The sequence below is a fragment of the Hyalella azteca genome, unplaced genomic scaffold (genome assembly GCF_000764305.2).
Source record: "Hyalella azteca isolate HAZT.00-mixed unplaced genomic scaffold, Hazt_2.0.2 contig4607, whole genome shotgun sequence".
NCBI classification, from domain to species: domain Eukaryota; kingdom Metazoa; phylum Arthropoda; class Malacostraca; order Amphipoda; family Hyalellidae; genus Hyalella; species Hyalella azteca.
The window spans coordinates 19335-39871 of NW_025934820.1; the positions used below are offsets into that span (position 1 = coordinate 19335).

The 20537-nt window shown below is 41.0% G+C and overlaps 1 protein-coding gene across 1 annotated transcript; it reads right to left on the reverse strand.

The window, feature by feature from the left end:
* Positions 1 to 1833: 1833 nt before the first annotated feature.
* On the reverse strand, positions 1834 to 16910 carry LOC108671130 (tyrosine-protein kinase sid-3). Its single transcript, XM_047880075.1, has 15 exons — positions 16648 to 16910; positions 15821 to 16072; positions 15387 to 15476; positions 13814 to 14005; positions 12618 to 12756; positions 11647 to 11807; positions 11043 to 11098; positions 10644 to 10745; positions 8805 to 8944; positions 8147 to 8317; positions 7440 to 7551; positions 6648 to 6871; positions 2891 to 4989; positions 2273 to 2365; positions 1834 to 2091 (listed from the first exon to the last, which is right to left on the reverse strand). The coding sequence occupies exons 1-15, from the start codon at positions 16777 to 16779 to the stop codon at positions 1834 to 1836; spliced, it is 4221 nt and encodes a 1406-aa protein (XP_047736031.1). The 5' UTR covers positions 16780 to 16910.
* Positions 16911 to 20537: the final 3627 nt, after the last annotated feature.

Sequence of the window (20537 nt, forward strand, 5' to 3'; positions counted from 1 at the left end):
TACAGCAGACGGGAAGAGGGTTACAACAGACGGGAGGAGGGTTACAACAGACGGGAGAGGGGTTACAACAGACGGGAGGAGGGTTACAACAGACGGGAGGGGGGTTACAACAGACGGGAGGAGGGTTACAACAGACGGGAGGAGGGTTACAACAGACGGGAGGAGGGTTACGGGAGGAGGTTACAACAGACGGGAGGGGGTTTACAACAGACGGGAGGGGGGTTTGCAACAGACGGGAGGATGAACAGCTGTTACCAGTGACCAAAACAATAACTTCTTAGCAATGAATTATAAAGCAATAAATTCTGCATATTATTGCGTTAGGCATATTCAGATGTAAAGCCCGTATTATTTCAAAGTAAATGTTAAGCTTGTCATTGGATATCAGGTTAAAATTGACGACATGATACTTGCAACAACGGTTTGTAACGAAACCAGAGTTATTATGAGTGTAATATATCAGGACTAATGAGATTACAGGATCTCAGAAATAATGAGATTGCAGGATTTCAGGAATAATGAGACTGCAGGATTTCAGAAATAATGAGATTGCAGGATTGCAGAAATAATGAGGTTGCAAGATTTAAGGAATAATGAGATTGCTGGATATATAACACTCATGAGACACCAGACGTCGGTTCAACAAAGAAGAGTTCCAAGATTACACGAAAAATGAGATTACATTGACACCAGACGTCGGTATCATAAATCATTCATGTATGAACACAAAGTTATTCATACAGCAACCACGCGACAGTTGCAAGCAGTCGAGGACATTAAAAGTTACAATCTAGCAGGTAGTTTGAGATTCAGTGGTAAGTTACAACAGACGGGAGGAGGGGTTACAACAGACGGGAGGGGGTTACAACAGACGGGAGGGTTGTTACAACAGACGGGAGGAGGGTTACAACAGACAGGGAGGGGGTTTACAATAGACGGGAGAGGGGTTACAACAGACGGGAGAGGGGTTACAACAGACGAAGGATGTTTAGGCATATTCAGACATTAGGCATATTCAGATGTAAAGCGTGTATATTTTACAGTAAATGTTAAGCTTGTCATTGGATATCAGGTAAAAATTGACGACATGATACTGGCAACAACGGATTGTAACAAAACAAGAGTTGTAAGATTGCAATATATCGGGACTAATGAGATTGCGGGATTCAGGACTAATGAGATTGCATGATTTCAGAAATAATGAGATTACAGGATTTCAGGAATAATGAGATTGCAGGATTTCAGGACTAATGAGATTGCAGGATTTCAAGAACAATGAGATTGCAGGATTTCAGGAATAATGAGATAGCAGGATTTCAGGAGTAACGAGATTGCAAAATTTCAAGACTTATGAGATTGCAGGATTTCAAGAATAATGAGATTGCAGGATTGCTGAAATAATGAGATTGCAAGATTTCATTAATAAGGAGATTGCGGGATTGCAGATATAATCAGATTGCAGGATTTCAGGAATAATGAGATTACAGGATTTCAAGAATAATGAGATTGCAGGATTGCTGAAATAATGAGATTGCGAGATTTCATTAATAAGGAGATTGCATGTTTACAGAAATAATGTGATTTCAGGATAATGAAATCGCACAAATTAGAAAATTCAAAAGACGACAGACGTCAGTTCAACAGAAAAGAATTGTAAGTTTATATGAAAAATGATATTACATTGACACCAGACGTGGGCATCATCCATCATTCATGTATTAACACAAAGTGATTCATACAGCAACCACGCGACAGTTGCAAGCAGTCGAGGACATTAAAAGTTACAAGCTAGCAGGTAGTTTGAGATTCAGTGGTAGGAACAAGCTAACACAATCAGAGTGGATAAATCAATGATGAAAGAGCAACGTGGTAACAAAAGAACAGCATGAGAGCGAAGGTACTGCACCTGTAGAGCTTCTCCACCTTCAGGTACTGCACAGCCCCCCGGTATTCGCCCCCCGCGACGTGCAGCGCCTGGCGGGCCTCGGGGGCGGTGCTCCCCGACACTGCAGCTGCCACGCGCAGCACCAGCTGCTCGGCAGCTGCTGCACCTGAGCCTGCACCTGCTGTACCGTCACCACCGCACATCAGCTGCACAAGATCAATGTCGTGAACGAACACAAAATAAATACATAACAACATACAATTTTTACACAAAATTTTATGTTGTAGACGAAAACAAAAGAGTGACATCCCCCGTTTCTTTATAGCAGCTGATAATTTAAGTATAAATAAATAAATAAATGTGATGATAAATTTAGAGATTACGAACCTGATTGTAATTAACGGTAACTTGCGGGCTGAGAACGAGCGTTGGTTGGATGGCAATCTCCGGTCGACGTTGTAACTGCTGTTGTTGCTGCTGCTGTTGGTGTTGGTGTTGTTGGTGCAGTTGTTGCTGCTGTTGCTGCTGTTGTTGGTGTTGTTGGTGCAGTTGTTGCTGCTGTTGTTGGTGCATTTCATACTTGTTTTTCTGCTGCTGCAGCCGCAACTGTTCTATCTGCTGAAGATTCTGCATCTGTAATCTGTATTGCTGTTGTTGCTGTTGACGTAATTGAAAGATGCGGGTTTTAAGCTGTTGGCTGGACAGAGGGTGGCCATACATCTGTTGGTGCTCCTGTTGTATCTGTTGTTCAAACATCGATGTCTGTTGTTGTTGAAACGCCAGCATTTGTTGTTGATCTTGCGATGTTGGAGGCGAAGCAAAGGCGTCAAGCTCCTGTGGCGTGAGTCTCTTTTGTAAAACCCCTCCTGAGATAGGCGCCAATGTCCCACTAAGGGGCGCCAATGTCCCACTAAGGGGCGCCAATGTTCCACTAAGAGGGGCCACCGTCCCACTGAGAGGGACCACCGTCCCACTGATTGGAGCGACCGCCCCACCGAGAGTGACCCCACTGAGCGGACCCGCAAAGTTCCCGACGCTGGAGCTACTGGAGCTCCCAAAGGGAACGTTTGGCGACGTGTAGGATGCGTTAGCGACGTCTAACGTGCCTGCAGAACTATCGACGTTCGAGAACCCGAGACCGGAGCTCGAGAACGCGGGACCGGTGCTTGAGAACGCGGGACCGGTGCTTGAGAACGCGGGACCGGCGCTCGAAAACGCGGGACCGGCGCTGGAGAACGCGGAACCGGAGCTCGAGAACCCGGGACCGGCGCTCGAGAACGCGGGACCGGCGCTCGAGAACACGGGACCGGCGTTTGCTGGGTAGTTCATGGTCATGTCAGAAGCGGGCTGATGAGACGAAGGAAATAAAGCTCGGGTTTGTTGAAATAGAAATGGCGAAGGAGGCCTAGGCGTGGTCTGCACGATAGGCCGCACGTGGGCCGTGTTCTTGGCGAAAAATCGACGTGTATCAACCGTGGCCTTGGTCTCCAGACCCAGCGTTTTTGATGATACCTCAACGTTCAGGTCTGAAAACGCACCGCTCGACTGCGCACCAGCAGACTGCGCACCAACAGACTGCGTAACAGCAGACTGCGCACCAGCAGACTGTGTAACAGTAGCAGACGAGAATGTCGGACAAAAAGAATCACTGAAAGAAGGATTGAACGAATCAGTAAACGGAGTTGTAAACGAGGCAGTGGCAGGAAGATTAAACGAGCTCGTCGTAGAAGCAAGATTCAATTTTGATTCCTGCAAAGGCTTCGGTTGACCGGCCAGATTTCCTTGTGCGCCTTGGAAAATATCAGAGGACGCAACACGCACAACATTTGTGCTACGTTCATTCATGTCTGAATGCGTGGTGTTGCCAGTGGTAGAAATACTACTAGTTTTCATCAGTAACCCAGAATTCGCAGAGGAAGATTGGACTTCTTGTACCAGACCGGGAGAACGGACGCCTGAATAAGTATTCGCACTTATTTGGGCTTTGCCTAAACTTTTCTCGAGGTCTTTCAGAAAGTTGGAGTTATTTTTGATATGGGTGAGCATATCGCGAGTTTGAGGGTTGACAAGCGACACGTTCTTGTTATCTCTGTTGCTGATATCGGAGTTCTTATCGCTGTTGTGCGCTCTAGGAAGAGTGGCATAGCTCCCGCTATCGCTACGCTCGTCGTCGGTTGCTGAGAAGACGTTCGATGTCATCGACGTCTGTTGAGACGATGTCGTCATGACGACTGACGTGTTCCTGTTAACGCTTTGTGATGTCTTGAAGGGCGAAGAAGGCACTGACGAAGGGGACTGAGCCATGGATCTAAGCCACATCTTGCTCAGCTGTGAACTGAGAACGCTGGCAACTTCGGCCCGAGGAGTCGAGGCATTCGCCTCGTTAGAAATTTGGCCACTGGGCATCTTGAAAGGTCCTGTTGTATCTGGAAATTGTGTTTCAAAACCTGGCATTGAATTCCTCATTGAACTAGCGTCAATATTTTGTGTATTAGTACTTGAAGCAGGTAGCGATTGTCTGGCAAGCTGTAAATTTTGTCCAGCTTTTGTAGGTCTCAAATCCACGGGACTTCCTTCACCGCGAGCTTCCGATCGTTCCCGTGAAATGTCTTGCATCATGTGACAATTATCATTGAAGGCAGAGGCAGCAAATATTTGAGATTCATGATTATCATCAACACTTGAAAACGGAAAGTTCCGAGACCCATATCCTACTGAAGGAAACTCCAGCGGAGGTTCATCATACACTGTACCCATGTCGGCAGCGACAGTCACTGAAACCTCTTGCTGCAAATTGGACCTATTGTTAATTGGTGCTTCATTTCCGTAAATTGGGTCCTGGGACATAACTGGGACCGAAGAAGGCCCGTAATTGGTCCCATTAATGTTACCATAGACCGCGTGGGACTGGGCCCCCTGGACCCACTGCTCCGAGTTCTCATACACGGTCGAGAAGTCGTCATAAAAACTGTCAGAGTCTGAGCCATCGTAGGTTTCGTCCTCGGGGGGCGGCAGGGAGGGTTTGGCCACGGGGGGCGCGGGCGGGGGGCGCACGGGGACTCTAACCTCCCCTCCACCGGAGGCCAGCTCGTGGGGGGCTTCACCTGCACCGAGAGTAAATGCATTAATTCTTGTACCTACACGAGTTAATTGATTATATTAATTACTACCTTATACTGAATACTCATTAAAGGTAATTGAATATTAATTATCTCATACTGAATGCTCAAAAATGTGGTAATTGATTACATTAATTTTCTCTTACTGATAAAAAATACATCAATTCTAATACTTTTAAATGCTATGCAATAGTCCGACAACAACAACATTCAAAAAAATGTAAGAGTTGATATACCAAATAATGACACGTGTACAACTGATTTGCATTTTTGGTGGGCCAAACAGCTTCAGCATGACCCACAGGAGGGCAAAAAACGTGTCCCTTTTCGGACAAAATCTCACGCGTTTCTCTGAGTGAGCGGGTTATAATCTGGTTATAACAGCATGAATGAATATATATAGCAGCCTGAATCCGGTTATATATATAGCGGCCTGAATCCGGTTATATATATAGCGGCCTGAATCCGGTTATATATATAGCGGCCTATAACCTCCCCCCCACCGGGGGCCAGCTCCTGCGGTGCCCCACCTGCACCGGGAGAAAATGCATTAATTCTTGTAAACGAGTTAATTGATTATATTAATTACCTTGTACTGAATACTGCTAAATGAAGTAATTGATTATATTATCTCGTAGTGAATACTGATAAATGAGTTAATTGATTTTATTAATTATATCTCATACTGAATTCTCATAGACGAGTTAATTGATAATATTAATTACCTCGTACTGAATACTTATGAGGTAATTGATTATATCATTTATCTCATACTGATAATAAATATATCAATTCTAATGCTCATTAGTGATATCCAATAGTCCAACAAGGACAAACACTCAAAAAATGCAAGAGTTAATATACCAAACAATAAACACGTGTACAACTGATATGCATTTTTGTTGGACCAAACAGCTTCAGCATGACCAACAGGAAGGCAAAAAACGTGTCCCTATTCCGACAAAATCTCGCGAATTTCTTTGAGTGAGCGTTCAGCATATGAAAAAAAACGGTTATGTCAGCCTGTATGAATGTGTATAAATTATTATAAGATGGCAGAACTTTCTTGTTTATATGCTTTCAATTGTATAATATAAATTATGTGTATATTGTTACGTCAATTGAATGTGTATAAATTATTATAAGATGGCAGAACTTTCTTGTTTATATGCTTTCAATTTATTACCTGAGAGTGCATTTGAATTTTTATTTTAATTTTCAAGGAGTTGAACAATTCTTAAATGAAGTTTGTATATCAAAAGGGAGATTTAGAAAACAATAATATATCAACGACGTTTCGAATGTAGCAACATTAATTTTCAAGTTAAGAGAAGCATTGAATAGTGAAATTTTGTAGGAAATAAGTACAAAAAAAGTGTAACAAAATGTGTATAAATGAATGCGGCTGAATTTGTTGCAAGGCAAGTGAATTTATTATTATTTTTTTTTTGAAGGGCTGAGGTTTGTGAAGATGTGAATTTATAATAAACAAGCGAATTTGGGCGGACGTAGCGAAATTTTATTGGACTTAAGTACACTAAAATGTGTATAAATGAATTTATTAAGTTAATTATTGTGAAGATAAAGTTATTTATAGTGAAGATAAAAATAATTCATCATCAGCAAGGTGCCATTGAACCTACCCGACGGGACGTTGCAGTAGGTGGGCTGGTGCAGGGATGAGGGGGGTGAGGGTGGAGAGAGCTGAGTGGGGAGGTCACTGAGGGATGACACACTCCCCCTGAGGGAGGGGAGTGCGGGGAGTGTGGGGGTGTGGGGAGGAGGAGGGGAGGTACGCAGGTCGCTGGCAGAGTACGAGCGAAGACGTGACAACGGGGGGTCCCCGGGTGCGTCCTGGGGGGCAGCCCTGTGGGGAGGAGGGGCATGAGGGTACTGGTATGGGCAGTTGAATAATGATACAAATGATATGAATGATAGTCATGATACCAATGATAGTCATGATACCAATGATAGTCATGATATGAATGATACGCAGTTGAATAATGATATAGTCACGGTAATGATGATATGCGCACTTGAATAATGATAGTGTCACAATACGAACAAGGTCACTTGAATAATGAATAATGATACAGGCACTTGAATAATGATTGAGTCACAAATTCACAATATGAACAATGAAGGCGCTAGAAAATGAAATAATCACTACATAAATGATCAAATTCAACCCTAGGTCCAATGATACTATCACTCAAACAATGTAGCAATTAAGCATTAAGCAATCAAGTTAATTCCTAATTAATTAAGCAATTAAGTTAATACAGCACATGACTAAACATACACTGCAGCAGGAGTGAGGTCGTCAGGCCAGGTGTGGGGGGCAAGTTTGTTGTACTGGAAGAGACTGAATACTGAATACTAATAACTAATACTGCTGAAACTAATAACTAATACTAAACTAATACTAAACATACGCTGGGGCAGGAGTCAAGTCGTCAGGCCAGGTGTGGGGGGCAAGTTTGTTGTACTGGAAGAGACGCTCCGCCCCCTGCCGGGTACTTGCCTTCACACGCAGACTAGCATGCTCTGACAAATCCGGTAATTGTTTAGATAACAAATTTTTAATAGGCATTAAATGTTTAAATATAGGTGATTCAACATTGTTTCAATGAAATTAAACCGAAATCAACATTGTTTCAATGAAATTAAACCGAAATCAACATTGATTCAATATAATTAACTCGTAAACAATGTTTTTTAAAAGGTCACTTGGCTGTTGAGAATTCGCTTGCCATTGAGGTACAGCGAATGTTGCTACAAATTTATATCATAATAAAAAATATTTTAAAATTATTATCATTAGGACGTATGCTGTAACATTTTCCGTTAACCAAAGGTCTTGTAAGTAATAATAAAAATAAATATGAGAATAAAGAAATATTAAAAAATTATACTCATTAGGAGATATGCTGTCTCATTTTCTGTTAACTAAAGGTGTTATAAGTAATGACTAAAATAAATAAATAAAAGAAAGAAATTGTAATAGATATACAAGAGATGGATAATAAATTAAAATGATAGATAATAAAAGATAAGAGATAGAAAATAGAATAGGTTTATGAAAATGGCTAAAATAAATTAGAATAAGAGATAGAAATACATTTAAGAAATATTTATTAACTGTGCTTGCGGTGATGGGGAGGCTTGCCCGAGACGAGGTGGGATGACAAGTCCCCCCCAGTGGGAGTGAGGTGGGATGAAGGGTCCCCACCAGTGGGGGTGAGGGGGTTGCGTAGGAACACCTCGTCTATATGGCTGGGGTGTCCCCACGTCTTGTCGCTGCCACCGTGACCTGTAATAGCACAAATACAGCAATGTATGTGTGTTATGCACCCACCCGTATGAATGGTACATAGGCACATAACACTTACCCGTATGCATGGCACGTACCCGTATGCATGGCACGTACCCGTATGCATGGCATGTACCCGTATGCATGGCACGTACCCGTATGCATGGCACGTACCCGTATGCATGGCACGTACCCGTATGCATGGCACGTACCCGTATGCATGGCACGTACCCATATGCATGGAACATAACACGCACCCGTACGCATGTCACGCAACATGTACCCGTATGCATGGCAACACACATACCCATATGCAAGGCACGTAACATGCACCCGTATGCATGGCATGTAACACGCACCCGTATGCATGGCACACAACACGCACCCGTATACACAACACACACCCGTATACGCAACACGCACCCATATGCATGGCACACAAAACGCACCTGTATACACAACACGCACCCGCATACGTAACACGTACCCGTATGAATGAAGGAGTTGCGCAGGGGGGAGCTGATGTCCTGGGGGAGGAAGGGGCGGGCCGTATCCAGGATACAGCGGGGGAACTCCCCCACCTCCCTCGTGCGCTCGTTCTCCCCCACCCACCAAAACGCGTCCGCACTGCAACAAATTTACCGCCTTATTTCTTTGAGTGTATACAGGGTAATTGGGAGTTAATTAACTCTACATAATTGATTAACTCCACATTATGATTTTGAGTTAATTAACTTATTATAATTAAATAACTATTAATTAATTTTTATAATTAATTAACATTAACATGGAACTGTTGCTGCGTGCATTATTTTTATTAAGAATTATTTGTGACCAACACAACTGCACCACAGCAACATTGTCCCCCACAGCAACACACCTGCCGTGCATCACAGCAACACCTGTCTCTTATACACATCTAGATGTGTATAAGAGACAGATACTAAACTAATACTAAACATACGCTGGGGCAGGAGTCAAGTCGTCAGGCCAGGTGTGGGGGGCAAGTTTGTTGTACTGGAAGAGACTTAATACTGAATACTAATAACTAATACTGCTGAAACTAATAACTAATACTAAACTAATACTAAACATACGCTGGGGCAGGAGTCAAGTCGTCAGGCCAGGTGTGGGGGGCAAGTTTGTTGTACTGGAAGAGACTTAATACTGAATACTAATAACTAATACTGCTGAAACTAATAACTAATACTAAACTAATACTAAACATACGCTGGGGCAGGAGTCAAGTCGTCAGGCCAGGTGTGGGGGGCAAGTTTGTTGTACTGGAAGAGACTTAATACTGAATACTAATAACTAATACTGCTGAAACTAATAACTAATACTAAACTAATACTAAACATACGCTGGGGCAGGAGTCAAGTCGTCAGGCCAGGTGTGGGGGGCAAGTTTGTTGTACTGGAAGAGACTTAATACTGAATACTAATAACTAATACTGCTGAAACTAATAACTAATACTAAACTAATACTAAACATACGCTGGGGCAGGAGTCAAGTCGTCAGGCCAGGTGTGGGGGGCAAGTTTGTTGTACTGGAAGAGACTTAATACTGAATACTAATAACTAATACTGCTGAAACTAATAACTAATACTAAACTAATACTAAACATACGCTGGGGCAGGAGTCAAGTCGTCAGGCCAGGTGTGGGGGGCAAGTTTGTTGTACTGGAAGAGACTTAATACTGAATACTAATAACTAATACTGCTGAAACTAATAACTAATACTAAACTAATACTAAACATACGCTGGGGCAGGAGTCAAGTCGTCAGGCCAGGTGTGGGGGGCAAGTTTGTTGTACTGGAAGAGACTTAATACTGAATACTANCCGTATCCAGGATACAGCGGGGGAACTCCCCCACCTCCCTCGTGCGCTCGTTCTCCCCCACCCACCAGAACGCGTCCGCACTGCAACAAATTTACTGCATTATTTCTTTGAGTGTATACAGGGTAATTGGGAGTTAAATAACTCAACATCATGATTTTGACTTAATTAATTCTAAATAATTAATTAACTCGACGTTATGATTTTCAGTTAATTAACTCTACATAATTATCAACTCTACATTATGATTTTGAGTTAATTAACTCTAAATAATTAATTTACTTGACATTATGATTTTCAGTTAATTAACTTAAAATTGTGCCGCCTTTAGGATATATTCAGGCTGACATTGATATTGTCGACATCAACATAGAACTGTTGCTGCGTGCATTATTTTAATAAGGAATTATATTCAACCAACACAAGTGCACCACAGCATCACACCTGCCGTGCACCACAGCAATACTGTCCCCCACAGCAACACACCTGCCGTGCACCACAGCAACACTGTCCCCCACAGCAACACTGTCCCCCACAGCAACACACCTGCCGTGCACCACAGCAACACTGTCCCCCACAGCAACACACCTGCCGTGCACCACAGCAACACTGTCCCCCACNGTGATGAGTCACCTGAGTGAGCAGACGAGTGATGAGTCACCTGAGTGAGCAGACGAGTGATGAGTCACCTGAGTGAGCAGACGAGTGATGAGTCACCTGAGTGAGCAGACGAGTGATGAGTCACCTGAGTGAGCAGACGAGTGATGAGTCACCTGAGTGAGCAGACGAGTGATGAGTCACCTGAGTGAGCAGACGAGTGATGAGTCACCTGAGTGAGCAGACGAGTGATGAGTCACCTGAGTGAGCAGACGAGTGATGAGTCACCTGAGTGAGCAGACGAGTGATGAGTCACCTGAGTGAGCAGACGAGTGATGAGTCACCTGAGTGAGCAGACGAGTGATGAGTCACCTGAGTGAGCAGACGAGTGATGAGTCACCTGAGTGAGCAGACGAGTGATGAGTCACCTGAGTGAGCAGACGAGTGATGAGTCACCTGAGTGAGCAGACGAGTGATGAGTCACCTGAGTGAGCAGACGAGTGATGAGTCACCTGAGTGAGCAGACGAGTGATGAGTCACCTGAGTGAGCAGACGAGTGATGAGTCACCTGAGTGAGCAGACGAGTGATGAGTCACCTGAGTGAGCAGACGAGTGATGAGTCACCTGAGTGAGCAGACGAGTGATGAGTCACCTGAGTGAGCAGACGAGTGATGAGTCACCTGAGTGAGCAGACGAGTGATGAGTCACCTGAGTGAGCAGACGAGTGATGAGTCACCTGAGTGAGCAGACGAGTGATGAGTCACCTGAGTGAGCAGGCGAGTGATGAGTCACCTGAGTGAGCAGACGAGTGAGTCACCTGAGTGAGCAGACGAGTGAGTCACCTGAGTGAGCAGACGAGTGAGTCACCAGAGTGAGCAGACAAGTGAGTCACCTGAGTGATGAGTGTGTAGGTAGCATGGCTGCAGGCGACAGGTTTACTGAGCCTCTCGCCTGCGTCGATTTTGCTGAGAATTTGAGCGCCGTTGAGCCCCGCCCAGGGCTCCTGCCCACGACTGTACACCTCCCACACCGTCACCCCGAACATCCATATGTCTGGGGGAGGGAACATGTGAGAACATGTCTGAGGGAGAGAACATGTCTGATGGACCACACCGTCACCCCGAACATCCATATGTCTGAGGGAGAGAACATGTGAGAACATGTCTGGTGGAGAGAACATGGCTGATGCAAGAACACGTCTGATGGCAAGTCACCCCGAACATCCACATGTCTAAAGGAGAGAACATGGCAAGAAAATGTCTGATGAACCCACACCGTTACCCCGAACATCCATATGTCTGATGGAGAAGATGGAGACTCGTGAACAACATGATCAATTTTTAAATATCAGCTAAATATAAAATCTGGTATACGATTTTTGAATAAATATGATGTGCACACTTGATATGTTATCCCTCCTAAATCTCTTATTAAAGCCTACACGCAGAACTGACCCGAGGCGTGGGGGAAGATCTTGGTCTAGAGGCTCTTGGGAAGGCTAAGTAGGACTAACAAGGCCCCAGTAAGACTGAGAAGGCCCCAGTAAGACTAAGAAGGCCCCAGTGAAACCAAAAAGGCCCCAGTGAAACTAAGAAGGCCCCAGTGAAACTAAGAAGGCCCCAGTGAAACTAAGAAAGCCTTATTGAGACTAACAAAATGTAACTCAGTACTCACTGCAGTGAGTGACAGAGAGCACATTTTCTTAAAATCAACGAAAACGTGAAGTCACGGACAGACGGACGGACAGAAGGAAGGACATGACGAGCACAATAGCGCCTTTTTTCCATAAATGATAAATGCTCTAAAAACAGTAAGACTAAGAAGTCCCCAGTAAGACTAGAAAGACCTGATGTAGTCACAGACCCGAAGCATGGGAGAAAGTCTTGGTCTTAAGACTCTCAGGGGCACACCAGGGGAAGGGCACCTTCTTCGGCTCCGTCATGATGTAGCAGTCGTCAGACTGGTTCAGGGAGCGAGACAGTCCAAAGTCCCCCAGCTTTGCCTGCACAATATATTAATAATTGAGTCCCAATCATTGAGTAACCCTGGCCTTGAGAACTCAAAGTCCCCCAGCTTTGCCTGCACAATATAACAATAAATGAGTACCAATCATTGAGTAACCCTGGTCTTGACAACCCAAAGCTAGGCCAATACATTATCTTCCCGTTGCGAATTGTTGTGCAAGGTAATTTGGTTTTCAAATTGATGTTCAGCAGCACAGCAATGCAACAGATAATGGAGAATCATATGTTGGACTACATGCATTTCAAACATAAATATCAATTTGCTGGTAATGTCACTTCATCAATCTTTCTCCAACCAAGTCCTCTTCAAAATTACAACAAGAGCGGTCCACGTCAAGAGCGCTTCACAACAAGAGCGCTCCACGTCAAGACCGCTCCACGTCAAGAGCGCTCCACGTCAAGACCGCTCCACGTCAAGACCTGTCTCTTATACACATCTAGATGTGTATAAGAGACAGAATAATGATAGAGTCACAATATGAACGATAAAGGCGCTAGAAAATGAAATAATCAGTACATAAATGATCAAATTCAACCCTAGTTCCAATGATATAATCACTCAAACAACAACGCTATAATCATTGTAGCAATAAGTTAATACTGCTGAAACTAGTAACTAATATCTAAATAATACTGAATACTAATAACTTATACTGATAAATTGATAACTAATACTGCTGAAAATAATAACTAATACTGCTGAAACTAATAACTAATACTGCTGAAACTAATAACTAATACTGCTAAAACTAATAACTAATACTGCTGAAACTAATAACTAATACTGCTGAAACTAATAACTAATACTGCNTGGGGTGACAGTACAGTATCAGGTTGGGGTGACAGTACAGTATCAGGTTGGGGTGACAGTACAGTATCAGGTTGGGGTGACAGTATCACGTTGGGGTGACAGTACAGTATCAGGTTGGGGTGACAGTATCAGGTTGGGGTGACAGTATCAGGTTGGGGTGACAGTATCAGGATGGGGTGACAGTACCGTATCAGGTTGGGGTGACAGTATCAGGTTGGGGTGACAGTATCAGGTTGGGGTGACATACCAGGTTGGGGTGACAGTATCAGGTTGGGGGTGACAGTATCAGGTTGGGGGTGACAGTACCGTATCAGGTTGGGGTGCGACAGCTCTGTCATGGCTGCCACCTCCCTCATGAAGTCTTCCAAAGCTCCGGCCACCGCCACCACGTCCACCTTCAGCATCTTCACCGCCACCTTCATGCATTAGCAGATTATTTTTAATGGTCATACGCACATTAATGCAGGGTGCGTACCGGTCATGGAAAATCTGGAAAGTTGTATACAAGTCTGGAAAATTATGAGTCGTATATAAGTCTGGAAAATTATGAGTTGTATACAAGTCTGGAAAATTATGAGTTGTATACAAGTCTGGAAAATTATGAGTCATATACAAGTCTGGGAAATTATGAGTTGTATACAAGTCTGGAAAATTAAGGGTTGTATACTAGTCTGAGAAAATTACAAGTCATTTCCAAGTCTGGGAAATTGTGAGTCATATACGAGTGACTTGTATATGACTCATAATTTTCCAGATTCGGATACGGCTGTCCAGGTTTTCCATGACCAGTACGCACCCTGTTAGTGGGTCAGATAAACTAATGAGTCATTTTGTTGTAGGTCAGTCTAATCTTTAGGTCTGCAGTCAAAAAATGTGACCCTAACAATATTTCCCAATAGTGACACACTTCTTTACCCACTGCACAAGCAGAGAGAATACTTATCTCATTTGCTATGTGGACGAAGTCACACTTAGTTCTCTGAGTGCAGGTTTAACAGTTCACCATATGCATTTGTCATTAAAATAACAAAAAAATTAATATATTAATTTAAAGTAATTAACTTTTTCAAGTAGGGCAATAGTATTAAAACAATACTACATGAATAGTGAAGCCAATTATTTTCATTATAAAATGTTTTCCTCATAGATTGAGAACAATTGAAGACTTTTCATGAGCGGTCTATATGAGTGCTGTGCTAAAATTTACAGGCCATCTTGGATAATTTATGTTACGCATTAATTTTGATCATGAAAATTGCCTGTTTTTTTTATTATTTACCAATAATTAGGGGGTTCAGCTTATAAGCTATATGTTCAGTTGACTTTACATGAATTTTCATTGCCCATCTAGTGACATGACTCTGCAATCTAAATTGCTACATATGGAATGTATGTGGCAAAATTAGGTAACTATAATTTCAAGTGTCATTAAAGAAACTAAGTTTAGAAAATTAGATCAGTACTCACTGAAGTGAGTGGCAGAGAACGCATTTTCTCACGTCCGTCCGTCCGTGACGGACGGACGGACGGACATGCAGAGCAAAATAGAACATTTTTGGCATAAATGAGAAAATGCGATAAAAACATAACCAAGAGAGAAGATTTTAATTCCAATTTGTTAGTATCATTTTCCAAGAAAATGTACATGTGATGCATATAAAATATACCTAGGTTTTTGATAGAAGAATTTCTGATGTCGAAAATTTTAAAAAGAACTGCTCACTATCTACAGCAATTATAGTTGAAGAGCTGAATTAGCAATTGAATAATTTATAAGAGCATGCATTTTCAACATACCTTCTTGACCGCCCCATTGGATGTGGTCCATTGACCCTCCTTGACCACACCAAAGCTACCATCACCCAGCCGCTTGCCCATCACTATGTCCTGTGACAACATAATTGGTTTACATTTGTGGTCATGATCTATCAAAAATTTTACTCCGACAAGAACATGATGCTTGAAAAATTTTTTTGTAATTTTGTTTGGAAAAAATTGTGTATACCGGTACAATACATAGTCCTAAAGTTCTTCACCACTTTTTTGGAAGAAGGAATGTATGTAATTATGTTGCCAAATCAAATAAAAATTAGTGTGTTGGCAATAATCTTAAAAAAATTAAAAATAATAAGAAAATAATAAATTAACAATACATAATAAATAGTAGGTAATTATAATAATAAATAATGAATAGTAATTAAATAATAAGAAAAACAAGGAGAACCACAAACCTTCTCTTGAATGAGGCATGTGAGGCCTCCAGGAACATCAGGAGGCACAGAAGTGATGTCTTCTTTCTTGGAGGGGAAACTTGCAGTGCCTCCCGACACCCCCGGCCGCAGCTTAGCCAGGACAGCCTTCCGCCACAGAACGGCCCGTCGCTTTTTGACGGCATCCAGAAGACGTCGGGCCGCTGGCTTGCCTAGCCCAATGCGCTCCAAATCTTCACAGCGCACAAACTCAAAATGGCTTAGTTGAGTTACCTGTAAAAATAAACTGTGTTAGTCTATTATTATATCACAAATGATCATTGCTATACCTCATTTGAATTTCAGGGGCAAAAAAAAGGGGAAGACTCAATTTTTATGACCTTTAGGCTTTCGTGAACAAAATCGAAAAATAAGATTACTTTCAGTGAAAAAAATTTTGTACAGTTTGACTGCTGTTGTAAAGTCGGCTGCTTCAGTTTGGCTGCTCTAATCCGAATGCACATATTTATATCTATCAAGGAGATAAGAAAGCTGAAGAAAATTTACTTTACAAAGGTTTTTAATATTCATATATATATATATACCTGCTACATTTAATTGATGTATCTATGTCTATCAGGAAGAAATTAATGATGCAATTTTGTTCTTAATGAATTATGACCAAATCTAGGATCAAATTTGTTATTTATATACCATATCTTTCATGCCTATTTAAATAATGTATTCCAAATTTTAATTCATTATTCAAGTATCAACTGGTCAGATTTTTTTATTAGCAAGAAAAATTGAAAGAAAATATCATCTGAAAAGGGAAGTGGGAAAGACATAAAAATAATTAATGTGATCACCTGAAGGTCATCACGAAGCCGAGGTAAGAAATGCTGCAGCTGGACGTCTTGCAGCAGCTGCCGCAGCTCCTGGACAGATGCAGCGTCTGGGCTGCTCAGACCCTCTACTGAAGACTCCGTTGTTCTAGACATTTCACTTCAATTAAGATAAATGACTATCTCAAGAAAAAGCTACAGTTGATCATGTAAGCCAGCCAGGTTTTTTCCTTAGCATCCATTTCTCCTAAATTTCATTTTATTTTCTTTGGAATGGCAGCGCAAAATGAAAAACAAATGAATAAGAGTTACTTGAGAACAGTGGATTGAACTTGCAATTATTATAACATTAATCATCTATACAACACAAATGTTATCAAATTACTAGGTGCTAACACTTTCATCAATACTAATAAACAAATGTTGCCAAATTACTAGATGATAATGCTTTCGTTTACACAAAACAAATGTTATAAAATTACAGGGTGCTAAGACTTTCATCTATACAGCACAAATGTTATCAAATTACTAAATGCACTACAGAAATCAAGGAATGTTGTTACTTATATTAAATATCAATCTAGCTAGATCAATTTTTGGTTTGAAAACATCAGTAATAGATTATTTATATAAATACATACATAGTTATACATATTTCAGTTTTTAGTTCTTCAAAGTATCAGAATTCCTTTGAACCAAAATGATGAGTCTAGCTTCTTTCAAAAACTTTGAATTTCCAAAGTTACATTCAAATCAAGTAAAAAGCCTCTGGGCTTTATTTGGCAGTTTCAGTTTAAGTAAAATGTACATAAGACATAATTTAAATAGTAAAAAATTGTGGCCATTAAAACAAAGCAAAGAATCATATATACTAAAGACTGATTTATATAGGTATTGATTCATATGTACAAGACTCATTCATATATTGATTCATATGCGTATATTAAAGATCGATTCATAGGTATATATTAATGACTGATTCATATAAGGTATTGATTCATACGCGTATATTAAAGATTGAATCATATATATATTAATGACTGATTCATATATTAATTCATATATACTAAAGACTGATTCATATATTGATTCATATGTTCAAGCCTCATTCATATATTGATTTATATGTACAAGACTGATTTATATATTGATTCATATGTACAAGACTTATTCATGTATTGATTCATATATTCAAGATTTACTTATATATTAAATCATATATCCAAGACATATTATATAATTTTCATTTATTAATATTTTTCTCAATATTTAACAGCGGTCAAAGTGACAGCCACTGTGGCTAGTCACCCCACACATGGCGTGACGCAAACACTCAGAGTTAATTCAATTCAAGTTAACTCAAGTTAAATTAAGTTAATTGTTAAATCAGGTTATTATAAAATCAATACCTATATGATATTTTTAGAGCCTAAAAAAAATATCAAAAATAAAAAAAGAGAAAAAAGTAAACTTATAATGCGGTCCTAGTGGAACTCTACAAAATATGGTTCATATATTCAGGGTCTATACGGTCTGATAACTTGATCAGTTTTAGGATATCAGATACATAATATTTATAATAACAAGCATCACAATGAGAACCAACTCGAATCATTCATCGTAGCACCTGCAAAATTATTTAATTATTCATCAAAATCATTTATTTAATTATTCCCTAATATGTATAACGTCCGCATTGGATTATTTGCTTCTTTTTAGCGCTTTTATCATTTATGGAAAAAATGTAACTCGGTACTCACTGCAGTGAGTGACAGCGAGAGCATTTTCTCGCCGACGAAAACTTGAGGTCACGGACGGACGGACAGACAGACAGACGGACATGACGAGCACAATAGCGCCTTTTTCCATAAATGAGAAATGCGCTAAAAATTCGCTACGGTGCTCGTCATGTTCGTCCGTCCGTGACTTCACGTTTTCGTCGATTTTGAGAAAATGCGCTCTCTGTCACTCACGGCAGTGAGTACTGATCTAATTTTTAATCGGTATTTCTACGTTTTCTTGTTATTTCAAGATGGCTTGTGGAAGACCATGAATGTCCGTTGGACATTCATTCATTCTGATATAATCAGTCCCGTCATTAGACTGGAGTCTGTACGGACATTTCTCCAAACACAGGAGCGAACTCGTCAGGATTAGATTTGGATTTGGGGCGCAGTGACTCTGAGAAACAAAAAATATAACTCAGTACTCACTGCAGTGAGTGACAGAGGGCGCATTTTCCCGTCGAAGAAATCTTGAGGTCACAGACGGACAGACAGACGGACGGACATGACTAGCACAAAAGTGCATTTTTTCCATAAATGAGAAAATGTGCTAAAAATACATTTCAGAGCCAGGCCAAACTCAAAAGCACTAAACTTTTTCGCAACCGTACAGCTCACAAGTCCCTCGTGATAAGGCCTGTCCTCTAATTATGGCCTCACCTACCCCTAATCTAAATTTTGTAAATTTTTTTCTGAAACGAAAATATAGCAACGTAAAAATTATGGACGATTAACGCTGCGGTATCTTTCTATTAATTAATTATGTTTCAGGCAGATCCGTTCAGAATCGAGAGACAGAGCACTGAGATTGATTCTGAATCGAAAAAATGTGCTAAAATTCCATAATAATTCCATAAGCGTCGTCTTTCTGTTAGTTATGTCCTTAATTTAGACAAATCCGTTCAGAATTCAAGGACATCGAGCTGTTGTCTATTTTAGAAGGTCATCAGCCCAACTAAAACATTCCTTAGCCCCCGCTGAATTTTATATTTATTTATTATCATAATTTTTTATCATTGACAAATCCCGGAAATTCAATTTAATGTGGTCTAAATATAAGTATAGGAAAATAATAAATCAATCAGTCATTACTAATTTATATATTAATATTGTAGTTCAAGGGGCTTATCACCCTCTGTCCTTTAACCCTTTAACCCTAAACATGATCAAATCTGTAGTGCTGGTATTTTAAAATAAATCTTGTGGTTTAGTTGATCGGCGGATAGTTGCAAAATTAATTTAATATTTAATTTATTGAAGCAATTTCTCAACGGTTTAACACCATAGACATTATTCTGATTAACATNCTTGTACTGTTTCCTTTCATCGGGTATGGAACTAGCACTCATTCATGTGTGTAATGCAACAAATCGCTCGAGAATGTCGATACTTAACGAAAACGTCTCTTTTCTATATTCAGTATAAGTGTTCAAATGGAGTAATAAACAGTTTCAGGAACACAATTTTTCTCTAACCCGAACCATCAGTGTTTCCTACAAACATGATAGCAATAAATAAATAATTCAGTAGGTCCGAGGAAGATAATAGCGAAAAGAGTGAATTACTCTCCGATCTCTCCGCTAGTCAACTGACCCTTGCACTGGCTGCCGCCATGTGGCTTACTGAGATGGCTCGGCTTCGCCCTCCCGCGTTAATAAAACTGGCTGCGCCGCCTCCAGTCATCTAACCTCCTTGCCTGTTCCTAACTGGACCTAACCTGCGAGGTTTTCGTTGATCGGCTAGGTTTTTTCTGTTTTTTAGTCCGGCGGCGCGAGACCGGCCGCGGGTCCGGCCGTAAATTTGTCCGAGACGTCCGTTTACACGGCCTCCTTCTTATATATCAGGGCCTATACTTTAAAAAAAGTTAATAGATCGTAAGTTCATCAGCCAATCATTGACGGCCTTTCAACTTGAATCCACCACAATCATAGACAAGAAAGTATATCAGATCTCAAGGTAATATATCTTCGTCTAATAACACTAATAAACGCTTAAACTCAATCGGGATAAAACAGTATAAATTACATGCGATCACTTACAATAAAAGTTATCGTAGTTAGTCATTACTTGTACAAAATCCTTGACGTTGGATTAATAACCGTGCATCCCAGAGGCACGCTAGTTAATTCT

Bases quoted from the DNA above. Each gene is read 5' to 3' on its own strand.
- LOC108671130 (XM_047880075.1), bottom strand. From the start codon at position 16,779: ATGTCTAGAACAACGGAGTCTTCAGTAGAGGGTCTGAGCAGCCCAGAC. The intron at 12,757-13,813 runs GTCACCCCAACC...TATATTGTGCAG, and splicing joins TGTCACCCCAACCTGATACT to GCAAAGCTGGGGGACTTTGG. The intron at 8,945-10,643 runs GTGTGTTGCTGT...AATTTGTTGCAG, and splicing joins GTTGCTGTGGTGCACGGCAG to TGCGGACGCGTTTTGGTGGG.